Source organism: Scatophagus argus, chromosome 5 (assembly GCF_020382885.2).
Source record: "Scatophagus argus isolate fScaArg1 chromosome 5, fScaArg1.pri, whole genome shotgun sequence".
Lineage (NCBI taxonomy): Eukaryota > Metazoa > Chordata > Actinopteri > Scatophagidae > Scatophagus > Scatophagus argus.
In genome coordinates this window covers 19,605,051-19,625,335 of record NC_058497.1, presented here as the reverse complement: position 1 = coordinate 19,625,335, position 20,285 = coordinate 19,605,051, and the positions used below count along the sequence as shown (strand labels likewise).

The window sequence follows — 20,285 nt, the reverse complement described above, 5'->3', positions numbered from 1 at the left end:
ACATTGACAAATATTCATAAGGGAGAACAGAGGATATTTTTTATTTAAGGATATATCATTAAAATGCGGTTGTGTTGATGTTTGACTTCGTTGACGATCCGTACTTGACAAAAACCACTTCCGCCAGCGGCGTTCTGTTGTTGTCATGGCGGCGATTCAAATTCTGGATAATCTTGAACTAAAATTTAAAAACATTACCATATGCTGTATTTTTCTAATAGCGACGTTCTGTGCATAACTAATAATATAATTATCATGTAAAATTAAAAAAGCGTTTAAAAGCGAAGTCTAAATGGTCGCTTGGATGATGGGATTAATTTGATGTTAGCAAATCTCCAGTTAAAACCATAGTTAGCGCGCTAATGCTAACTCTACATCAAGAGCTGTGTTAGTTTGACATAATTCGGCAGTTATTTTTGTTTCGATGACTACTCAGTTCTTGCAGAGTGGTCCCACGGTTTCTGTGGGACAGCAAGGACAAATGAGAGACTGGGTCGTTTTAGGTACTACCCGAAACGTTCACCACCGCAGCGATTTACCCACCGGGATTTCCCAAACCAAGGTATGCAACAGTGACAGAAGTATCTAAAGCTCGTGAATATTGATCTGCATTGTAATTCCAGATATCTCATGCTATATACACTCAGTTGTCATTGTTGTCAGTTGTTATTTGGTGCAGCCGCCGTTAGCTACAACTCAGTTCAGTGAGTTACATCAGCCCTGCAATAAACCGCACAATTTTTTACCATAGTTTTTTGTTTGAACTGTTTCAGAGAGGTATAGATTTAACAAATAATTTATGGTTATTTAGGGGACAGTGCTGTTTCCTCTTCCTCACCTGTAATAGTGAGGACAGATTAACGTTAGATATCATAAATATTTCTCAGCATAGCATGTATAAACAATGGAGCCCACAAGCATATCAAACTTTTCGCTGACTGAATGACAGAAAGTGGGATGAAATCCATAATTGAGTATCACAATGGACCGATTGTTATTTTGTACATTGTAGCTGTTGTTCAATGAAGCCATCCCTGCAAGTGCCAGCAACCGTGCCACCCGTACATGCCCGCCAGCTCCCATAGTGATAGAGCGGCTGCTGTTGCAGTCAGGTGAGCATGAGAGTGTGAACAGCGCCCAAAGCTCCATCAGCTTCACCACTCTCTCTGAGGAGAGACTACATGCTGCGGTTCAACTGGCCAAGCGAGATATGAGACGGAGACGCCTTGAGTCACAAGCAAAATCCCCTTCTAAACCCTCTCAGGAGGCCTCCCACCTTGAAACAAATGATGTAGAGCTGCTTCAGGTAACTGATATAAAATGATATAAACTAATGGTGCAAAGTTTTTGATAGTTCACTACTTCATCTCCTACTCAAGGAATGAGTACCGCTTTGTTCAATCGTTGACTGAAGGCAGTCTTTTTTTTCTCCATCCACAGGAGCTTGCAGCTACTCCAAATAAGACAAAGTTAAAAGCCTCTACTCCAAAAGAGAAAACAAGCCGGCCTGGAACCAAACTGTCGGTGCTCACGTCCCAGAAGCATCCCATTTCTCCCATGCCTCGGACTGGCCAGTCACCACCAACCAAAGACCCTGGCTCAAGGCAGTTGAAAGGAGGCTCACAGGCTCCTTTAAGCCAGGAGATCCACAAACTGCAAAATGAGCTGGAAGTGTATATTCAGAAAGTGGAAGAGTTAGCCAATAGAGGTAAATCGTAAAAACAGCTTGTGTCATTAGGCCGTGTCTCACTCTTGATGATATTTTTAAAGGTACAGTTTAGATTGAAAAAGTTATCACAATTTTGGCATCAGCACACCTTTCATGTAGTTTTAAATTACACATATAATTATGAACATTAATGAATAATGTGATTTAATCAGCAGGAGAGAAAACAGAAGAACCATTGGAGCCTGAAGAGCAAAACAAGTTGGAAATCCGCAGACAGAAGCAGGCAGCTCGCTCAGCACGAATCATCTACGTTCTCCAACAGCAGGTTTTGAAATCTCTACCACTTGTATTTGAAAATAAATCCTTCACTGACTTTTTTTTGGACACATATCTATAAACACTGTTCTACTGAACTGTTATTTTAAAGGTAAAAGAAATACAAGAAGATATAGAGAAATTACGAAGCCAGAAAATGTGGGACACCAAGAAGGTACGTCTTTCACATTCTGAAAGATAAACTGCTGTGTAGACCCGAGACCCTTCATTTATTTGTTGATATTGATTAAGCATCGGAAACATTTCTTCTTTGCAGTAGATCTTATTTTATTGTATTTTATTGCTAACAACAAACCTTTGAGATATCTGATACTCAGTGGCAAACTGACTAAACTATGTGTTCTTCTTTCAGTCCATTGCAATAAACAGGCTTGCAGCTGCTCACCGTGGGGCACTCAGGGCCTTACAGGTTGTTATCCACCAGCTCTCAGATCTGTCTCATGGCAAGATACCCCCTTACTACAAAGAGCTGGGCCAACTGATTCGCCAGCTCTCTTTGTGCTCAGCCAAGGTCGAAGTAGAACAGGGTTCAGCTGTTCCTGAAACAGTTCTCTACATACTGCAGAAACTAGAGGTGAGGAGCAGAAAGTACTATGATAGTGTGCCTTTGTTTCATGCCATAGCCCTATTTCTCCCCTCTTTCATATAAAGGTGAACATAGAAAGAAATATTGTTAAAAAATAAAATGAAGAGATTTATCAATTTTTGTTGTTTTAGCTCTATTCCAACACAGTAGATTTGAAATGTAACAATGTCTGTGTGTAGGGCTTATTACTGTGTGTATACAGGTCTGGCAGCAGAACTCAAGAGAAGATAAAAAGTATCTGCAGCAGTCTGCAAGTCACAGACTAATGGCGCCAGTTGACTAACTTAAAAAAAAAAAGTTAACTTCTTAGGTCTAAATTAACTTTTCCAATTATTTTCTGTCCTGAATTGTGGAATTATATATGAAACATCTATAGTTCTTAAAGCATGAATCTGGTGTTGAAAAAACATCCTCAGTTCAAAGCCAAGAGTCAACACTCGTAGTCATTTGTTTCATCCTCATACTTTATGAACTGCACGTGGCCCACAGTTTGAATGATAGCCTTTGTTATGCTTTTTGTTTTTGAAAGTAGGCCTACAGTAAGCTGAGAAAATAATAGTAATAATTCACTAGTTGCTATTTTGTGTAATTTGTAATTGTTAATTTTTTTAAAGTAAATAATCCGACATTTTGATTTCTTCTCATTCTGTTCTCTTAGACTTTGGATTCTGCCCTGAATAAACAAGAAATGTTTGAGAAGTTGCAGGCCCGAGCATGTCCTCCACACAGGAAGTCTCCTCATCACAGCGTGTCGCCAGCTAGTGCACCCAAGGGACCAAGCACCTTGTCTGTACGACGACCTCACAAACCTGCAAATCCCAAAAGAGGTGTCCATGGTGAGCGTTTCTTTTGCCTGCATTAGTTTAAAACCTCCTCTACATGTCTTTAAAAAGACATTCGTGCATATCTGACATTATGATTCATTTTCTACTTTGGTTTCTAATTTTCTACCCTCAGCAACTGTGTTTATGAACACAAATGCAAACCTCATGAATCTAATGTAAACACAGTACCGGTATTTTCCCTCATTATTTTGTACTTGAGGCAGTGGTGTATTTGCTGCCAAAAAACTCCACAGAGAGTAAATTGTATGTACGACTTTTAACGAAGGCCAAACTGTTTAGTCTCCCATGCATCTGAAAGTCACCTAAGGACTGTTGTGCCGTTGTGCCGTTGTGTTCGGGCCTCCTGCTGTGCTTAAATGGCTGCACCAGACTTAAAATTGATATTGAGCCATGAAGAAATGATAGAAAAACAGGAAGTGAAGTGCAGAACTTGGGCCTTCAGTCCCCTGCTGTTCAGTCTTACCAGCATTTATGTCCTGCTGAGTCCTATTGAGCTAACGGGCACCCTGTGGAAAAGATGACACAAACACTTAGATTCTTTAGCCCCATCAAGATCTCCCTGGAAACAAACTGAAGTCTGTGTATCACCTATCCAGCAATCAGTAGGGCTCCAGTTTTGCTGGGTCGGTCAAGGGTGCTAGCTAATTGTGTAACTGGTAGTGTCATTCTAGGGCCCCTCCAGGGTCCAAACTAATTTAATTAAATTTAGTGATAAAGACGTGTTTAGTTTGTTGTTACTGTAGTTGTTCCTTATAATTTTTTTTAAATAGCATGAAAGCAAATCAAAGGATTGATTTTCTATTTGTCTCAGCAGGTCGGAGAATGGCCTCACGGAAGCCCAAAACCATTTCTCACCAGCCTTTGAACAGAGGAGAGGTGCTCAGATCCGGCCTGGAGAGCCTTGTCCAACAGAGGGAGCTGCAGGGACGATCTCAGCAGGCAGACGCCACTCACAGAAAGGGAGGAGCTCTACAATCCGAGAGAGGCAAGGTGGGCATTATAGTGAAGGTGTTGGCTTGACTTCTGCAGTGTTGAATATTGAATTTAATGCATTGTATTATGTTATTATACGCTGTATTAGAAACAATGTGATTTGGGTTAATTCAAATCCACTGTGAAAAGGTGAGTAAATGTGTGGCAGATTCAAAGATTTAAACATAAGACTCATGTAAACAATCTAAATGTATATTTGGTCTTTATATTTTCAGCATAATCAAATGCAAGATGCAGGTTTTCAGCAGCCTACAGTCTCTTCTCAGCTCAGAGTAAACCAGCTCCCTCAAAAAAAAGAGCACTCTGTGCCCTGGATACCTACATCCCCTCACTCTCCTCCTCCACAGCGGTGAGCCTTTTATCTCCATGCACAGCTGATGACACATTCAATTATTTTATTTTTTTTTAAATCAAAACCTGTTATAGTTCACCAGTGTTTTTTGCTCTCAGTCACTCCCGTATGATTAACACCATTATACAATTATGGTTTTACTGTTGTAATGCCTGAAAGTCCAGTCTCAAGGTAACAGTTTGCATCCAGTATGAATCTGCTCGTTAATGCACTGTGAATTAATGTGCTGGTGACACAGTAACTTTTAAAAATAGACGGTGAATAAAGCATTATCAGGAGAAAGTTGTTCCCCACTATTTTTTCGTACTCATCTCAATGTAGTATAGATCTGTTCTAGCCTGGCTTTAATAGTCTTACATCTCTCTGTTTTTATCTCAACAGATCCCCTCAGAGGAGAAGACCAGAGCCTCGTTGTCTCTTCTCTCCCATGAAGCACTCGACCAGCCCTCCAAAGCAGAAGGTGGCCATTGGTTTGGCAGTGGAGGAGCCAGCCTTGAGCTCAGAAAAGAAGAACCAAGCTCAGAATGAAGCATTAAGGTGAAGGCAATCTCCTCAACATTTTAGACAGGTGTTAATCTCGTCGATTTATCTGATAGCAGAAGCATTTTGGAGTATTTGTTATTTCTACTGCATGGGTACATCATATTGTCTGTCCTAGCAAAGAAGGAGAGTGAAAAAGCAAACTTGATGGATTCTTGGGAAAATGAATGTTAATGTGCTCCGGGAATTATTTCTAACCTCTGTGGCAGATCCCGCGTGCTGAGAGCCACAGGCAATATTTTGATTGTAATTCAAAGTTAATTCCTTTCAATAAATTAATCGAGGTGCCTGCTAGATTGAGGCCATTTTTCTGTAAGAATGATTAATAGCTTGCCTGTTTTCAGTACTTATAAGCATCTCATTGATTGAGTGTGCCGCATATGTCTCCGTTTAATCAAATATTAATTACACTACAATTGTGCTTTGCAGTTAATCAAGGGCTAGCAATCTGATTTTAGTGATTGGGAGGATTATATGTTTCATATGTGAAAGGCTGAATTCAGCTTGCATTTTCCTTCATTTGATGAGTACTGGCTTGGTACAGGAAAGCCTGGCTGGATAAGATGACGATGCAAAGACTGAAAGAGCTCAACCAGCTGAGTAAAGAAGAGGCTCATCGTATTCAGGCTTTAAGGTACAGTAGAAATACAGTATGTTAGAGTTGTTGTTAGATAATGATTCAGGCAAAAAGCTGATACTTTGTTGACCTCATCTGTGCCAAGATTACATCCTGCATCAAACTGCTGCTTCACCATGAAGCAAAACCATTCCCCTAATAAGGCAAATTCAGTTATCCTTGAGACCCAAAAAAGAAGACTGTGAGTTACTTAACAATGCTGGATTTAAAATACTTCGAGCTGTGCAATAGTAATATATGCTCAGATGTGCTGTGTACTGTATAAAAAATATAACTTTAGGTCATTTAAGAAGAAACATTTCCCTGAACTAATGCCACTGACCAAAGCAGTAATCCACACACTAATCTGCCATGAACTCAATGTGCAAACTTCCTCCAACAGAGCAGAACAGAAAATAATGTAGCTTGTGATTGCAACAATATCCCTTCAACATCAGAGAGAGCACGTGTTCCTGTAGATCATCTCAGCTTTCCTTGTCTTTTAGGAGTTTAAGCTGGCAAACTGGTCAACATTTGGTCCATAAAGCTTTTTTGTCCTTCATGCTTCTGTGTTCCAACACACAAAGACACAACCAGTAGGTCTGATCATTAGGCCCGACAAAGCGCACGTGTGATTAATTAATAACATGAATTAACATGGCTCTGCTATTATTTTTCATCGTTGCCTGTTGGGACACTTGAAAGGAACTGCATCTGTGTTAATATCATTGGTTCCACTTGAGCATTTCTTGCTATGACAAGATTAAATGTCCGCTGTGAAAAAGGTCTGTTGGACCGTTAAATATTCCAAATTATACAAATTCCATTGAGATAACAAACAGTCTGTCAGTATAGAGGGCTGGCCAGCCTCTACATTCAGTATTTTAAACAGTATTTTAACACATTTAATATAATACTGAGTAAAAAAAAAAAAAAAAAAAGTTCCTGTAAACTTTGGGGCTAAGAGCTGAAATCAGAGAGTCATCTTATCTTTCGTGTTTTGGGCTGGCACCACCTGTGAACAAGTGGCATGTCACCTGCAGGTACAGCACAAACCCCCACAAAGCTGAAGTTGCTGTTTAAGGCAAGCGTTAAGGCAAATCGCACACAGGCAAGCGTTTAAGCTTGGCTGTGTGCGATTTGACACTTTGGACCTTGTTTTACAGCAGTATATGAATATTTAGGCCAAAACAAAGCCTAGCAAATACTGCTATTCTATATATGGTTTTAATTTGTAAACTAAACATGTTTTCGACTGTGTACAAATATCGTAATTTAGCATCTATTGCTCAGAATCCAAAGTGGCCTAAAGTGTGACCTACACAACAACTTTCTTAATGTCTCATTTTAATTATCTCGTCTGAGAGTAAAATAGCTCCTTCGGTCTCTTAAAGTTAAAGCTGTTCAGCCACAGAGCTTCTGTGACAGCTTGCAGTGTGGGTGTGTTTTGGTTTGCAGGTCTGAAGTTGTCTCGCCAACTCAGTGGGCTGAGAGAGCTGAGCAGAAGGCCAGAGAGAGAATTCAGCCCCTTCTGGATGAGGCACAGGTAGGAAGTCTCCTCTGCTGTCCAGGCAGTGTCAGATTTTATTCCTTTTTCCTTCCTGTTAAATGTAGGAGAGAGAAACAGTCGATATATCTTCTTCAATCAAATAAAATACAGAGTGTGCATTTACCTTCCGTTTCATCACAGTAAAATGAATTGTGACGTTTGGAGTATCAACCTTGCTTTTATAGACTGAGAGTGAATAAGTGATGTTTGCGTTGCATCGGTGGGACTCAGTTTGTTTTTGTCTCTTTACCTAAGCAGATTGCCGAGTCCAGGAACAGGATCAACTCCTCACTGAGGAGTCGGCTGTCTGAACAGGCTGCAGAGAGGGTGAGCTGCGCTGCTGTTGCCAATAAATTCACAGGGGAGAGGAGAGTTGGCCTCGCTATCGAATACATTTATTGGTGATAATTAAATGACAAAAACTAATACAATTAAGTCCAATATTTGGCTTATATCTTTTATCTTTTCTGTGGACGTTGTCCTCCACAGGCAGCAGAAAGTGCTGAGCAGCTGAGTGAGGCCCTGTTGGAAGACCTGCTGGAGGACTCCGCTCGGGCGGCATGGGCAGTTCAGACAGACAGGCAGCTGGAGGGCATGGCTGAGCGTAGGCTGCAGGCCCACACCCTGGAGAGTATGCTGCTTCGTATGGAGGAGATACAGGTGAGAGCGGGCCCGACGGAAAGAAAAGGCCTGAAAATGTCACTGGTGATCGGGTTGTTATTTATAGTGAGCTGTTGTGACAGCTTTGGTCTGGCGTTGTTTACTGATGCATTGTCTAGTCCTGTTCATGACCTTCAGTTTGTTTGACGCGGTTCACTATGGGCAGATGAACAGTGTGTGTGTAAAATTTGTTTCTCTTTATGTGTCTGAGCAGAAAGATCAGGAGGAAGTGAGGAGACGATTTGCTTCTATCACTTATTCAGACCCTCTTTACTGGGATAAACCTGGAGCAGCAGGTAAAATAACCTGAGCTGTTTTGTCCTCTTTAACTGTATTTAGATAAATTATTTCCCTGTTGCTTCCTGTAGGTGGAGACAGTGCAACAGCTGACAAGAGGAGGCGAATAGTTGTCATTCTGACTATGCTCCTTTTGTTTTTTGTTTTCCATCTGTCTTTCTGTCCCCTGCTCAACCCTGTCCCTCTCGACACATAATACCACTACCCCCTCCTCCCCTTCCCCTCTGTTCTTCCCAGGACCCCAGTGCCATCCTCCGGGCTCCAGGCCAGCCTCTCCTCCGCCAATTAGGCTCACAAGGCCAGTGCTGAGGCAGAGCTCTGCAGCTGATATTGTCCTAGAGAAACCCGTGGAAACTGGGTGAGCTACTGTGTTGTTTGCCCGTATTTTACACTCAAATCATTTCCACTTCTCATCTTTTGCCGATGGCTCCCCCTCCTCACTGTTTTATTCATCTTAAAGAGGCAGTCAGGAAATTTTGGAGTGTTCTCACAATATTAACTGGAGTGCAGCGTCAGGGTTTGTTTGCTATTTAAATTCTTTCCCAGTTGTTTTAGCTGAAATTAGAGACCTGGGCCCCCATCATAAGTAACTATGGCTCTCTAGCACATTGTTGATGATTATATGATATGGTATAGCCCTTTGTTTTAAAAATATACACATGGAAATGTTTTTTGAATACTTGGAACATCTAGGACATATATTATGGGAAAAATACTGCAGTGAATGATTTCCTATGGTTGTACTATGAAGCTAAGAGCAACAGAAAGTCCTTCACAATTATTTTAATTAGGCCTTTAGACTGGATGAAAACTAAAGTGTTTTTCCAACGATGCACAGTTAGTGTTTTTTTTTTTCCCGCATGACGTGTCGTTGCCTCGTAATCGCTCTTCCACCAGGGAGGCCTGACTCATCCCACAAAACTCACTTGGTGGCTACCGTACCCAGGGCAGAGTCTATTCCTGACTTTGGCAGCAGACTCCACAGAGAGCCCGTCCGCTGCCCGGGGCTTTGGCTGCAGCTGCTGCACTGCTGAAATTAATGAGGAACTTAGAAGGAAGGGAAAACAGAGTGGATGGACTAGAAGTTGTTGACATAGACAAGCCAGCAGGATGCTGCTTCTAACAAATTCAAGCAACACCATTAGCAAATTAAAGTAAATCAGACTTGAACGACCTCAGGTTTTGTTTCCCTGAGTGGAAACTTTGCCCTGAGATCCACTTTGACTCATCTTATACTCTTCTTTAAGGCATCCATCAAGTAATAGCTCTGTTTTGGCAAACACCACACAGGCGCTTGGAAGTATTTAGTGTCAAGTCTTTTTTGAAAAGGTGTTATGTTTTTCCTTGACTTCAGCATCCAGGCTTACAGCTTCTTAATAAGGACAAAGTCATTTGAGAACTGCCATCTTGTTTGTTCTGAAACTCCTCTCTGAATCCCTGTGGCTTAAAACCAAGACAGACTTGCCTGCATCACATTCATCCTCAGTCCAAAATATTGTGCCTTTCGAAAAAAAAAAAAAAGTACTGGCACCCTGCTGGATTGTTTCATATTTTTCTTTGCAACACACTGACAACACAGTTGATGTAATTCAGTTTCATCGACACCGATCAATAGAAAGAATACTCTCTGCAACCTGATCTAAATTAATTACAAATATACAACAAGATAGCAAATCATGAAAAGCTAGTATCGACCCTTAAACAAGTGTTAATCTTATATAAATACTTGTCTAGTTACAAATAACGTGCATGGTATATTAAAGCAGGGAAAAGTGTATGTAAAGTTGTCGATATGTGTTCCTCTGTGAAGTGATTTTATTGGTTGATGTTTTTAATGGAAACAACTGAGATTTCTTGGCTGTAGAGATGGTAGCGAGTGTTGGTTTGTTTCTGTCGGTACATCGATCATCAAAGTCCCTTAACAATCACAGATGATGACAGGCGCACATTCAGCAGCGTGGAGAGAGTGTAGCTTTGCTGCCTGCACGTCGTGGTGGCACAGAATTTATTTTGCCATTAGATGTTATTCGACATTTCCAGTGCAATAATGAAACCGTTAGATGGGGTTGCAGGATGAAAATGTCCCACTTGACATGACAGCACAATTTTGTTTGTACTGCTGGCGGATCGTTTACAGAGTACAGTAACGGCCTGCAGTTCTAATACATTCTCCATATTTGTAACCTTTTCCAATTCAGCAGTTACTTTGCTGACATGGACAATTATGTACTTTTGTCTCAATTTGCATATTTAATTTAAGTCAGATTTAATAGCTAAGGGACAATGGGAGTTTTTTTTTTGTGCCGGCACCAAGGGGCTGACCAAAAAAGATCTGGCCAATCAATAAAACACTTACCACATTTAGTAAACACTACCGCAGCAGACTAATGCATTTTGTCTGTTCCATGACGGAGTTATCTTTTTGTAATCTCTCCAACAAGGTGTACAAACTTGGTCTAGATAACAGCACTTTTCCACACTGCTTATTCCCCTACGAAGTAATGAAGTTGGAAGTGGGGAGTCGTTTGGTGCGAGCTAAAAAGAGAAACTGTGCTTATTAGGCACATTGTTTTATAGAGCTGTCTTTAGAGGCCAAGAAGTTGCTTTCGTAAACTGGCCTGAGCTGTAAGGGAGATGAGTCAGCCTCCTGTGCTGCAGTGTTGCAGGTTAAAATGACCCATTTTGCAAAGATGTAACAGAGGAGATGTACTGAAGAAAAGTTTAGATTACCAATGCCAATGCAGCCTGTTGCATTGGCAAACAATGCAAAACAAAAACAAACAGTTCAGTGCACCAAGAACAGATTAACACTTAGACCCAGCCTAAGCCAGACTTGTTGCAGTCTGCACATTGAATTCACCTGTTTAATGTCATCTTGTATCAGAATGTGTGGTTCACTCACAGGAAATAATAGAATCTGAGTCACACAGTTCAGATAATTGTGAAATGACATTTGACAGTTAGTTTCCATCTGCAGCCTGCGGAAATGAGCTCAATTAGTGTCTAAGAAAACAGTCCAGATTTAATGACCAGTCGACACAATGACCGTATTAAGGGAAGTAAATCTCCAGGTAATGAAAAATATTGTTATTAACAAACATTTAAGCCCCAGCAGTTGTTCAAAAGTGCATCCAGCTTCAGTTCAGTCAAAATATGTGGATACCTTAAAACAGGTCAAATAAGTAACACTTGTAGCAATAGGCAGTAAATACTGGACTTTAGAAGGGAGAGAAACATGGACGAGAAAGAGTGGAAAATGATCAATTATGGACTTTTTATGTATTTTTATTTATGGTAATGGATGTTCTGATTTAATTGATTTATTCTTTTCGTTTAAGTGCATTTAGGTTATAGAAGCACAGAGCTGAGGAAGGACAGGACCGCTGGGAGGATGCAATTTTTAAGAGTCTCAGCTGGTTTCCAAAAAAAAAAAAGAAAGATCTCATTTTATTGTTTACAGATGCTCAACCTGTTCTTTTCGTGTCTGCTGAGCCACATTATGGTTTATTAAAGCAGGAGTGGCCTTCAGAATCCAGTTTTTACTCACTATTTGTGGGAAGGTCATTGTTTGCACCACACCAGTATTTTAACACTTCTATTATCTATTTCCAAAACAACCTATTATTCTTTACCCTGGTTGCCTTTGTGCTTGTGTGAGAGCTAAACGACCACTGAGACAATGAATTGAGAGATTTCATCTCTGAAAACACTAGCGGAGCGGCAGATAAGATTTATGTATCCATGGTGAGGAGCCCAGACACAGACCCCGATTGTCCTCTTTCTTGGCGAACGCTGACTGACCCACCGCAGCTCCATCAGCAGGTCAAACAAATCAATGAAAAGATGAAAGCCCCACTCAGCAATATTCTGAACCTTTCATGTATTTTTTATCTGCTCTGTCACTCCTCCCCCGCCCCACAGCTACAGTTTTACAGGTACTGTTTTCCTCTCAGGTCAAGTATGTGTTGATCACTAAATGGCAGCTCGATATATTTGTGTTTGTGATGGCTCCCACCCACTGCTTTGCAATAATCTATACATTTTCCTCCACACTAATCATCCTCCGTCTGTTTTTCACCACTATCATCTTTTCTGCTGTTCTCCAAAGCCCACCGGGGCTTCTGTGATTCTCGTTTGACTCACCCCCTGCGATCTCCGAGCCACGTTTGTCTTTGTCCAGCTCGGCTTCAACGCATCCTGCTTCCCTTCTGACGTATCACATATGGCGCCGTCCTTTGCCAGGTCCTTTGCTTCCATGGCTGGAACTTTTGTAGAGAAATGAGACAACTTGCGTGATGCGATCTCTTAGTATTGCTGTTCATCTGTTTGTGTTGGTGTATGTCTTGTGCAGGCCAAGTTATATCAGGCCTGCACAAGACAGTGTTGTTGTTGTTCTTCTTCTTCTTCCTCTTCCTCCTCCTCCTCTTTCTCCTGCTCTCCTTCTTCTTCCTCTTCCTCCAGTGATTAAACATCTAATTTGCTCCCCTGTCAGTCAGGGCCCATACAGAAACACACATACACCCAGATTCAGTGAAATAATCACTGTTGGTGTGATATAATGTAGTTCCTTGTCCTTCAGCACAAAAAGTGTTGGTGTTGCTTTGACTTTATAAATAGAACATGAATTTGCAGGCCAATGTTTTGTCGCTTTTGTCGCATCTGTCCCCAGATGCCCATCACACGGTAAATCAAACCGTTTCGGACTGAAAGCAGAGTTTACTGTGTTGGCACTTTGATATTTATGGCCGGAGAGCACAATAGGGAGGCACTTTGCTTTGGGAACTGCCGCAAGACTAAATATAGCAACGAGAGCGCCGTCGCAGGAGCCAGGCTGATTTGTCCAAGTGGAGAGGATTATAAAGCCAGACCATGGCGATGCCCAGCTGAGCCCCTACTCACTCTGAGCAAGGGGCAGGCGAGAGAGCCGGCCTGCGCTCTGACACCTCTCCTAAATTCATCATCCTCATCCTTATATCGGGAACAACACAAGTTTATCTGGTCAATCACTGCAGCGCACTCAATTCAGGATCCCTCTTCAATAAGTTTGCCTCCTCTCCGGAGCTCTTAAAAGGCTTTTACCCGGTTTATACAGAGTGAACGGTCAAGGTAGTGAAAAGGTGAAAAATCTGTTCGCCTCACTACATGGGCATCTTCTCGTGTTTCCTCAGACACAGCATCCTTTCCGAGAACAGCCTGACCGAGGAGGCATCCCAAGATGAACAGCAGCCCAGACGCAGCATCGGGTTCCCGGGCCCAGTGGAGCGAAGCAGTGGGACTGTTATCTCTGTGCCAGGCAGCATGCTGAGAAACATTCGGCGGTACCGGGAAGATTACGAGGCCTACCTGCGTCTTGCGGCCCATGAGGCTGTCGGCAGCTTCAACCCCTGGGCCGTCGCGGACAGGTAGGAGATTGACAGTGAAGACAACAAGGGAGGGTTTCCCATCTGCTTAGTTCCCCTCTTGTTGACAGAATTTGTGCAGGTAATCAATTCAGGCATTTGAAGTTATCTGAAAACATTTCTGCTACATATCAGCGGTACCACATGCTCAGCTTTTGTAGCCAGAGCCACACAGAAAAGGTTTGTCCTTCCTGCTTTCTGTTTTATCCCTGAACACGTTTGATGGACATTATGAGCAGTCTGAAGTGCTCGCTCTGAGGGGCTCATGCAGAGGTTGTGGTTTGCATAGTGTGTCCCTGGTGTGCACTGTAGCTCTTCTCTCTCTCCCGCTCACAAATTTGCACATTTAACAGAATTCTTAAGTTGCTGCAGTGCAGAATGTAGAAGGCTCATCTTTCCAACATACCGAATCTGTGCGTTTGATTTATCTGTTACAACTTTCTAGAAGTTGCTTTTTTTTGAGTCAGCCTTTTTCTCTCTGTGTGTGGCACAAATATGTGTGGCACTACGAACTGCTAAATAAATTGTTTTTGCTTCAATTTGGAGCCAAAAAACTGTCGTCCAGCCCCAACCACGGGATCTGACTGCTTGTGTCGTTGCCTCATTATCAGCCCCACATCAATGAGCTGAAGTTTTCAAGGGACGGATCTGTACTTTTCTGAATTTGGAGGAAAATAAGGATACTGTGTGAAGAGAAGTCATCCAATTATCTCAGAGTTTTTGGAGAGAGAACACATACACATTGACATGTACACCCCCTGCTATTCTGCCACAGTGTGGAAACCTGTGTGTGTGATGAGATGGTAATGAGCGGCCTAGTGTTGCTGTGGAGCTAAACCCCCTGGAGGTTCTCATTTATTCTGTCTGCTAACAGATTGATTGCAAAGTAGAGAAGCTTCATTCAAATGTCAGCACAGCCAAAACACAGAAAACATACAAACTTTAAGCTTTTTTTTTTTTCCTTAAGCCCTGTTTGAAGTTCTTACAGTCTCCCTCCACTCAGAAATGCATTCTTCTTATCGTTACTTTTTGTTGTCTACAGTTGAATGCTTGAGCTTCACTGTCCAGGATGATGAATGTGTGGAGTTTGACACCGAGAGGCTGTTTTCACATTCGTGTATTGAAAGTGGAAAGTTTGTCAGTGCTCACTGAAAATCAAATTTAAATTTAAGTGGTGGACCTTCCAGCATTATTTGTGACATCTAGTTTGGAAGCCAATCCTGGTCCAGTATTCAGCTTACACAAGTGTGATGAGAAAAGTTGAAAGTTACTTTTGTTCATCACTTAAACTTTGGCAATACAAAATAATTACACTACCAGTCAAAAGTTTGGACACACCTTCTCATTCAGTGTTTTTTCTTTATTTTTACTACTTTCTCCATTGTAGATACATACTGAAGACATCAAATATATGAAGCAGGATATATGGAATTATGTAGCAAAGAAAAAAATGTTAAATAACTCTAAATATGTTTTATATTTTAGATTACTCAAAGTAACCACCATTTGCTTAGTTGACAGCACTGCAAACCCTTGGCCTTCTCTTAATGAGCTTCATGATGTAGTCACCTGAAATGGTTTTCACTTCACAGGTGTGCCTTGTCACGGTTAATTTGTGGAATATCTTGCCTTCTTAATGGGGTTGGGACCATCAGTTGTGTTGTGCAGAAGTCAGGTTGGTATGCAGCTGACAGCTCTATTTGACAACTGTTAGAATTCATATTATGGCAAGAACCAATCAGCTAAGTAAAGAGAAAAGACAGCCCATCATTATTTTAAGAACTGAAGGTCAGCCTGCAAAATTGCAAAAACTTTGAATCTGTCCCCAAGTGCAGTCGCAAAAACCATCAAGCACTATGACGAAACTGGCTCCCATGAGGACTGCCCCAGGAAAGGAAGACCATGAGTCACCTCTGCAGCTGAGGATAAGTTCATCCGAGTTACCAGCCTCAGATATCGCAAGTTAACAGCACCTCAGATTAGAGCCCAGATAAATGCTACCCAGAGTTCTAGTAGCAGACACATCTCTACATCAACTGTTCTAAGGAGATTGAATGAATCAGATCTTTATGGTCAAAAAGCTGCTAAGAAACCACTGCTGAAGAAATGCAACAAGCAGAAGAGATTTGTTTGGGCCACGAAGCACAAGGAATGAACATTAGACCAGTGGAAATCTTTGCTTTGGCCTGATGAGTCCAAATTTGAGATCTTTGGTTCCACCTGCCGTGTCGTTGTGTGAAAAGGTGAACGGATGCTCTCTACATGCATGGTTCCCACCGTGAGGCATGGAGGAGGAGACGCGATGGTGTGAGGGTGCTTTGCTGGTGACACTTTTGGGATTTTATTCAAAATTGAAGGCACACTGAACCAGCATGGCTACCACAGCATCCTACAGCGACATGCCATCCCATCCGGTTTGCGTTTAGTTGGACCATCATTTATTTTTCAACAGGACAACGACCCCAAACACACCTCTAGGCTGTGTAAGGGCTATTTGACCAAGAAGGAGAGTAATGCAGTGCTGCACCAGATGACCTGGCCTCCACAGTCACATGACCTAAACCCAGTCGAGATGGTTTGGGATGAGATGGACCGCAGAGTGAAGGCAAATGGACCAACAAGTGCTCAGCATCTCTGGGAACTCCTTCAAGATTGTTGGAAAACCATTTCAGGTGACTACCTCATGAAGCTCATCGCGAGAATGCCAAGACTGTGCAAAGCATTAATCAAAGCAAAGGATGGCTGTTTTGAAGAATCTAAAATGTAAAACATGTTTTGAGTCATTTCACACGTTTTTGTTTACTACATAATTCCATATGTGTTCATTCATAGCTTTGATGCCTTCAGTGAGAATCTGCAATGTAAATAGGCATGAAAATTAAGAAGAACCATTAAATGACAAGGTGTGTCCAAACTTTTGACTGGTAGTGTATAGATTCTAGAATTATAAATTAGAAGGATTAGATGTCGATTTAAGAATTTTTTTTTTCTTTTTTTAGTAGAAACGTATCAGATATGTTATTATTCAGTGAGTGTTTCATAGACATCTTAAAACTTGCCTGGAGGGGAAATTAAATGCTGTTTTTACAGCTCAGTGGTGGGATTTCATCATATTTGGAGCAGTAAATATGAAGAGATATTCATTGGCACCAGCATAGCTTTTAACGTATAGTGTTATTGATATTCCTAATGTCTGTTCCCAATCCACAATGGTAGATTCCTGACTCTTGTTCGATCCTGTACCCAGTGCTGAGAGCAAAGTATTCTTGCATTGACACTTGAAAAGGTACAGGTAGTTCAACAACACACAATCACTCTGATTGTCTTGTTGCACCGACAGATTAAAGATCATTTGTGTGGGGCTCTGTAAGAGAGATCCAACAGTGTATGCCACTTTCACTTATCCCCATATGAACCTGCTTCATTCTGTCTGTGTTGACCCAGATAATGATCAAAACACTGAAATTTAGCCTGGTGCTGCATCCAGCTCACCAGTCCTTTCAATTATTTTCCTTCATTTTATTCCTTTCAAGGCCGAGTCATTTTTTTTTTAAGGTCCATCTCTCAAAGGCAGTGGAAACAAAACTTGCTTTAATCACATCATATGCATTTTTGAAGAGAATGACACAAGGCCAATTTACTTTTCCTCAATTCCTGTCCTCAAATGTCCTCAAAAAATCATTTTTTAAGCCATGTACATCTTGTTGTGTGCAAGTTTCTTTTTATTTAGCAAATTTTCAAATTTGTTGGTTGACCAGTGAAAAACAATAGTGACCATTTAGACTGTTCGGACTCTCTTATTGTGGTCACTTGAATTTCATCTGATCATTTTGTTTCATTTCACATGCGTCAGATGTTAGACTCTGACTTTTCGGTCAAATTAGAGCTTGTCCGTGTAACTTTCAGTGGGGACCCACTTTCAGCAGCCATCTTTACAACTTGGTTTGGGGGGGGAAATAACTTGCTCTCTGGAATGTCTCTGTTGTTTGTTGTCCCTCAGCCTGGCAGAGGAGTTGCTGTCGGAGGCTCTGGCTGACGTGGCAGCAGAGTTTCAGGATGTCGTGGAGGAATACGCAGAGGCCGTCTTCACCTCAGAGTTTCTTCAGCCGATCCAGTCGCCTCCTGCTTCGGCTGCGGCTTTGGTCAGCCATTAGCATTTTATCAGCACCCTGGATGTAGCGATTTTTTTTCTTTTAACAAATGACTGTCACATTTATTTATTTTGGTGTGAAATCTGAATTTTTGGGAGATTTAAATATCAGGACTCTGGCATTATTTTGTCGACCAAGGACTATGATTATTAACTATTTTGGAATGAAACTTGTTGATGTATATTTAAAAGGTGTTTTTAGATCACTACTTTGATGTGACAGCCCATGACTTTATATAAATGTGTTTGCAAAGCAGATGAGATTTTTGAATTGCACAGGGAGCATTAGTCACATTACTTTTCATGGTCCATCTGTATCTGTGATTAAATTCCTCTGGGAAAGTTAGTTTAGTTTAGATAAGCTTGGAGAGACCATTACGACATTACAGGGGATTATAAGATTACCACCCTCCCCTTGCACTTGGTTTAAATCTCCCTGAGGATTACTCACACTTTCTATTTTCACATTGGAATATGGAAATAAATTAATTGCATATGGCCTCCATCAAATGATGTAGGAAGCCAAGGGCATCATGATCCATCATTTGATCCATTGTAACACGATTTCCTCTTTCACGTCTAAATAAAGGCTCCGAAGGCTGAAGGAGTGTTTATTTACCCTCACTGGTTAATGTGTGATCCCAGGAAGCCATGACCAAATGATGGAGCACAGGAGAAGACAAGATAATAAGGTTTAAGTTTTTGTGCTGATCTTTTTTTAAAAAAATATTAGTTTATTCCTTCATGTTTTCCCCACATCCAACCAAAATATGGCCGCTAGTTTTTATACTGTTAGTAGTGACCGACTGAATCCTGCATAATAATGGTGTAAAGTGTCAATTCTGAATCTAAAATAAACAGGACGGATTTGGCAGACAAAGAAACTGAGTCCCTTGAGAGCAACATGAAAGCCATGCAGACCGAGCAGAGGGGACACATCCAGATGTCGCTCTGGCCTGTGGGGACCAGCCTTTGACAGGGGACATACAGTGACTGAATGAATTAGCTCACTTTGAATCGGCTGCCCCTGTTTTCTCTCAGGCTGGATTCTGCGTGGGCGTCTGGATACGTGCAGGCTTTCACAGGCTCGAGCTCGGTGCACATTTCTTCGATCGAGGACAAATAGAAATCGGTGGGCTCAAAGCGATGGGAGTGTTGCTATCTTTACATTGGAATGAAGAACTGAGGTTGTCCTGACTTTGAGAGGGGTTGGAAGACATGAAACACCTGAAATGATTCTGTTGATTTTCAGTTAATTCCTAATTATTTTTTTATTGTTAATGGTTGAGAAATTTCAAACACCCAAGAGACATTTAAGAGACAAAAAAGCCTCAGCAGGCACCACTTAGCATCTGGATATGTGACCAGTTCCCTGCTTGTTTTGAATGTGTATGTCCATATGCACAGCAAAAATAATGAAATGTCAAAATGTGGGCTTCTGGGCTGACTTTATGCTTATTGATTCTAAGCATGAACATTCACAAACAGAATTAACAGTGTTTTGCTCATTATTTATAATCCGTAATGGTCAGAGAGGTTCGACCTTGCTCCCAGCCAGCGCTGACTCATTATCAGAGCTAATTTCAGAACTGGAAAACATGCAGTGCGACTGCATTGTATTCATGATGCTTTGAGGGGACACTTTGCCGCACAGGTACTTCAAGGCTAGTTTGTGACATTCGGGTTGCTTTCAAAGCATTTTCGGCTGACACTCTGTACTAAAACCAGATGGCTATGAAATCATGTATGGCTTATTGCTGTTGTTTGCCGTTCTCGAGGGATGTGACGGGACACTGAGCTTCACTGAGCGATCTGTCATGCAAATACCGGCGCTGGTTATGCAACATTTCCCATTGCAGGTTCCTTTTGGTGAAACGGTTTTGACGTGGTCTGAGATCTCAGAGAGCACCTGTGATTGTGATTGCTGAGTTGTTTTTGACTGTTTGCGCCATTAATGCAGTCACAGCTCTGCTTTGTTGGGATGGTTAACGGTCTCAGAAACAGCTGCTGGTTAAGAAGTAATTGTCTACAACAAGCAAAGAAGCAGAGTCCCTGCAGAGAGCCAACCAAGCTCACACTGATGGATTTTGAGACTGAAAAGATTATCTGTCAACCTCAAAGCAGATGTGAGTCTGAGGCTGAGTGGATACAACAGAGTTATGTAGACAAAAGTCGACGGTTTTCATCATTTTTTTATTACAGTGTGAGGAAGAGTGGAGAGTAGACACACAGAATAACAGCAAGAAGAGCAGCACGACCTTTACCCTCACCACTATATCACTCACTAGCTCTG

At 41.6% G+C, this 20,285-nt stretch overlaps 1 protein-coding gene across 9 annotated transcripts; it reads left to right on the top strand.

The window, feature by feature from the left end:
* The first annotated feature begins 3 nt into the window (after window positions 1–3).
* Window positions 4–18,592, top strand: kiaa0753 (KIAA0753 ortholog). 9 transcript variants are annotated; one of them, XM_046389471.1, is made up of 18 exons: window positions 17–562; window positions 1,013–1,306; window positions 1,441–1,708; window positions 1,885–1,994; window positions 2,097–2,159; window positions 2,358–2,579; window positions 3,250–3,427; window positions 4,248–4,426; window positions 4,645–4,778; window positions 5,163–5,318; window positions 5,866–5,955; window positions 7,393–7,483; window positions 7,742–7,813; window positions 7,976–8,146; window positions 8,361–8,442; window positions 8,681–8,801; window positions 13,612–13,845; window positions 17,843–18,592. In XM_046389471.1, the coding sequence occupies exons 1-18, from the start codon at window positions 425–427 to the stop codon at window positions 17,994–17,996; spliced, it is 2,757 nt and encodes a 918-aa protein (XP_046245427.1). In that variant the 5' UTR covers window positions 17–424; the 3' UTR covers window positions 17,997–18,592. The 9 variants fall into 9 exon arrangements, with proteins under 9 accessions (XP_046245431.1, XP_046245432.1, XP_046245427.1 ...); XM_046389469.1 differs by having other exon boundaries at window positions 1,882–1,994; XM_046389473.1 differs by having other exon boundaries at window positions 18–562; window positions 1,882–1,994; window positions 7,745–7,813.
* Window positions 18,593–20,285: the final 1,693 nt, after the last annotated feature.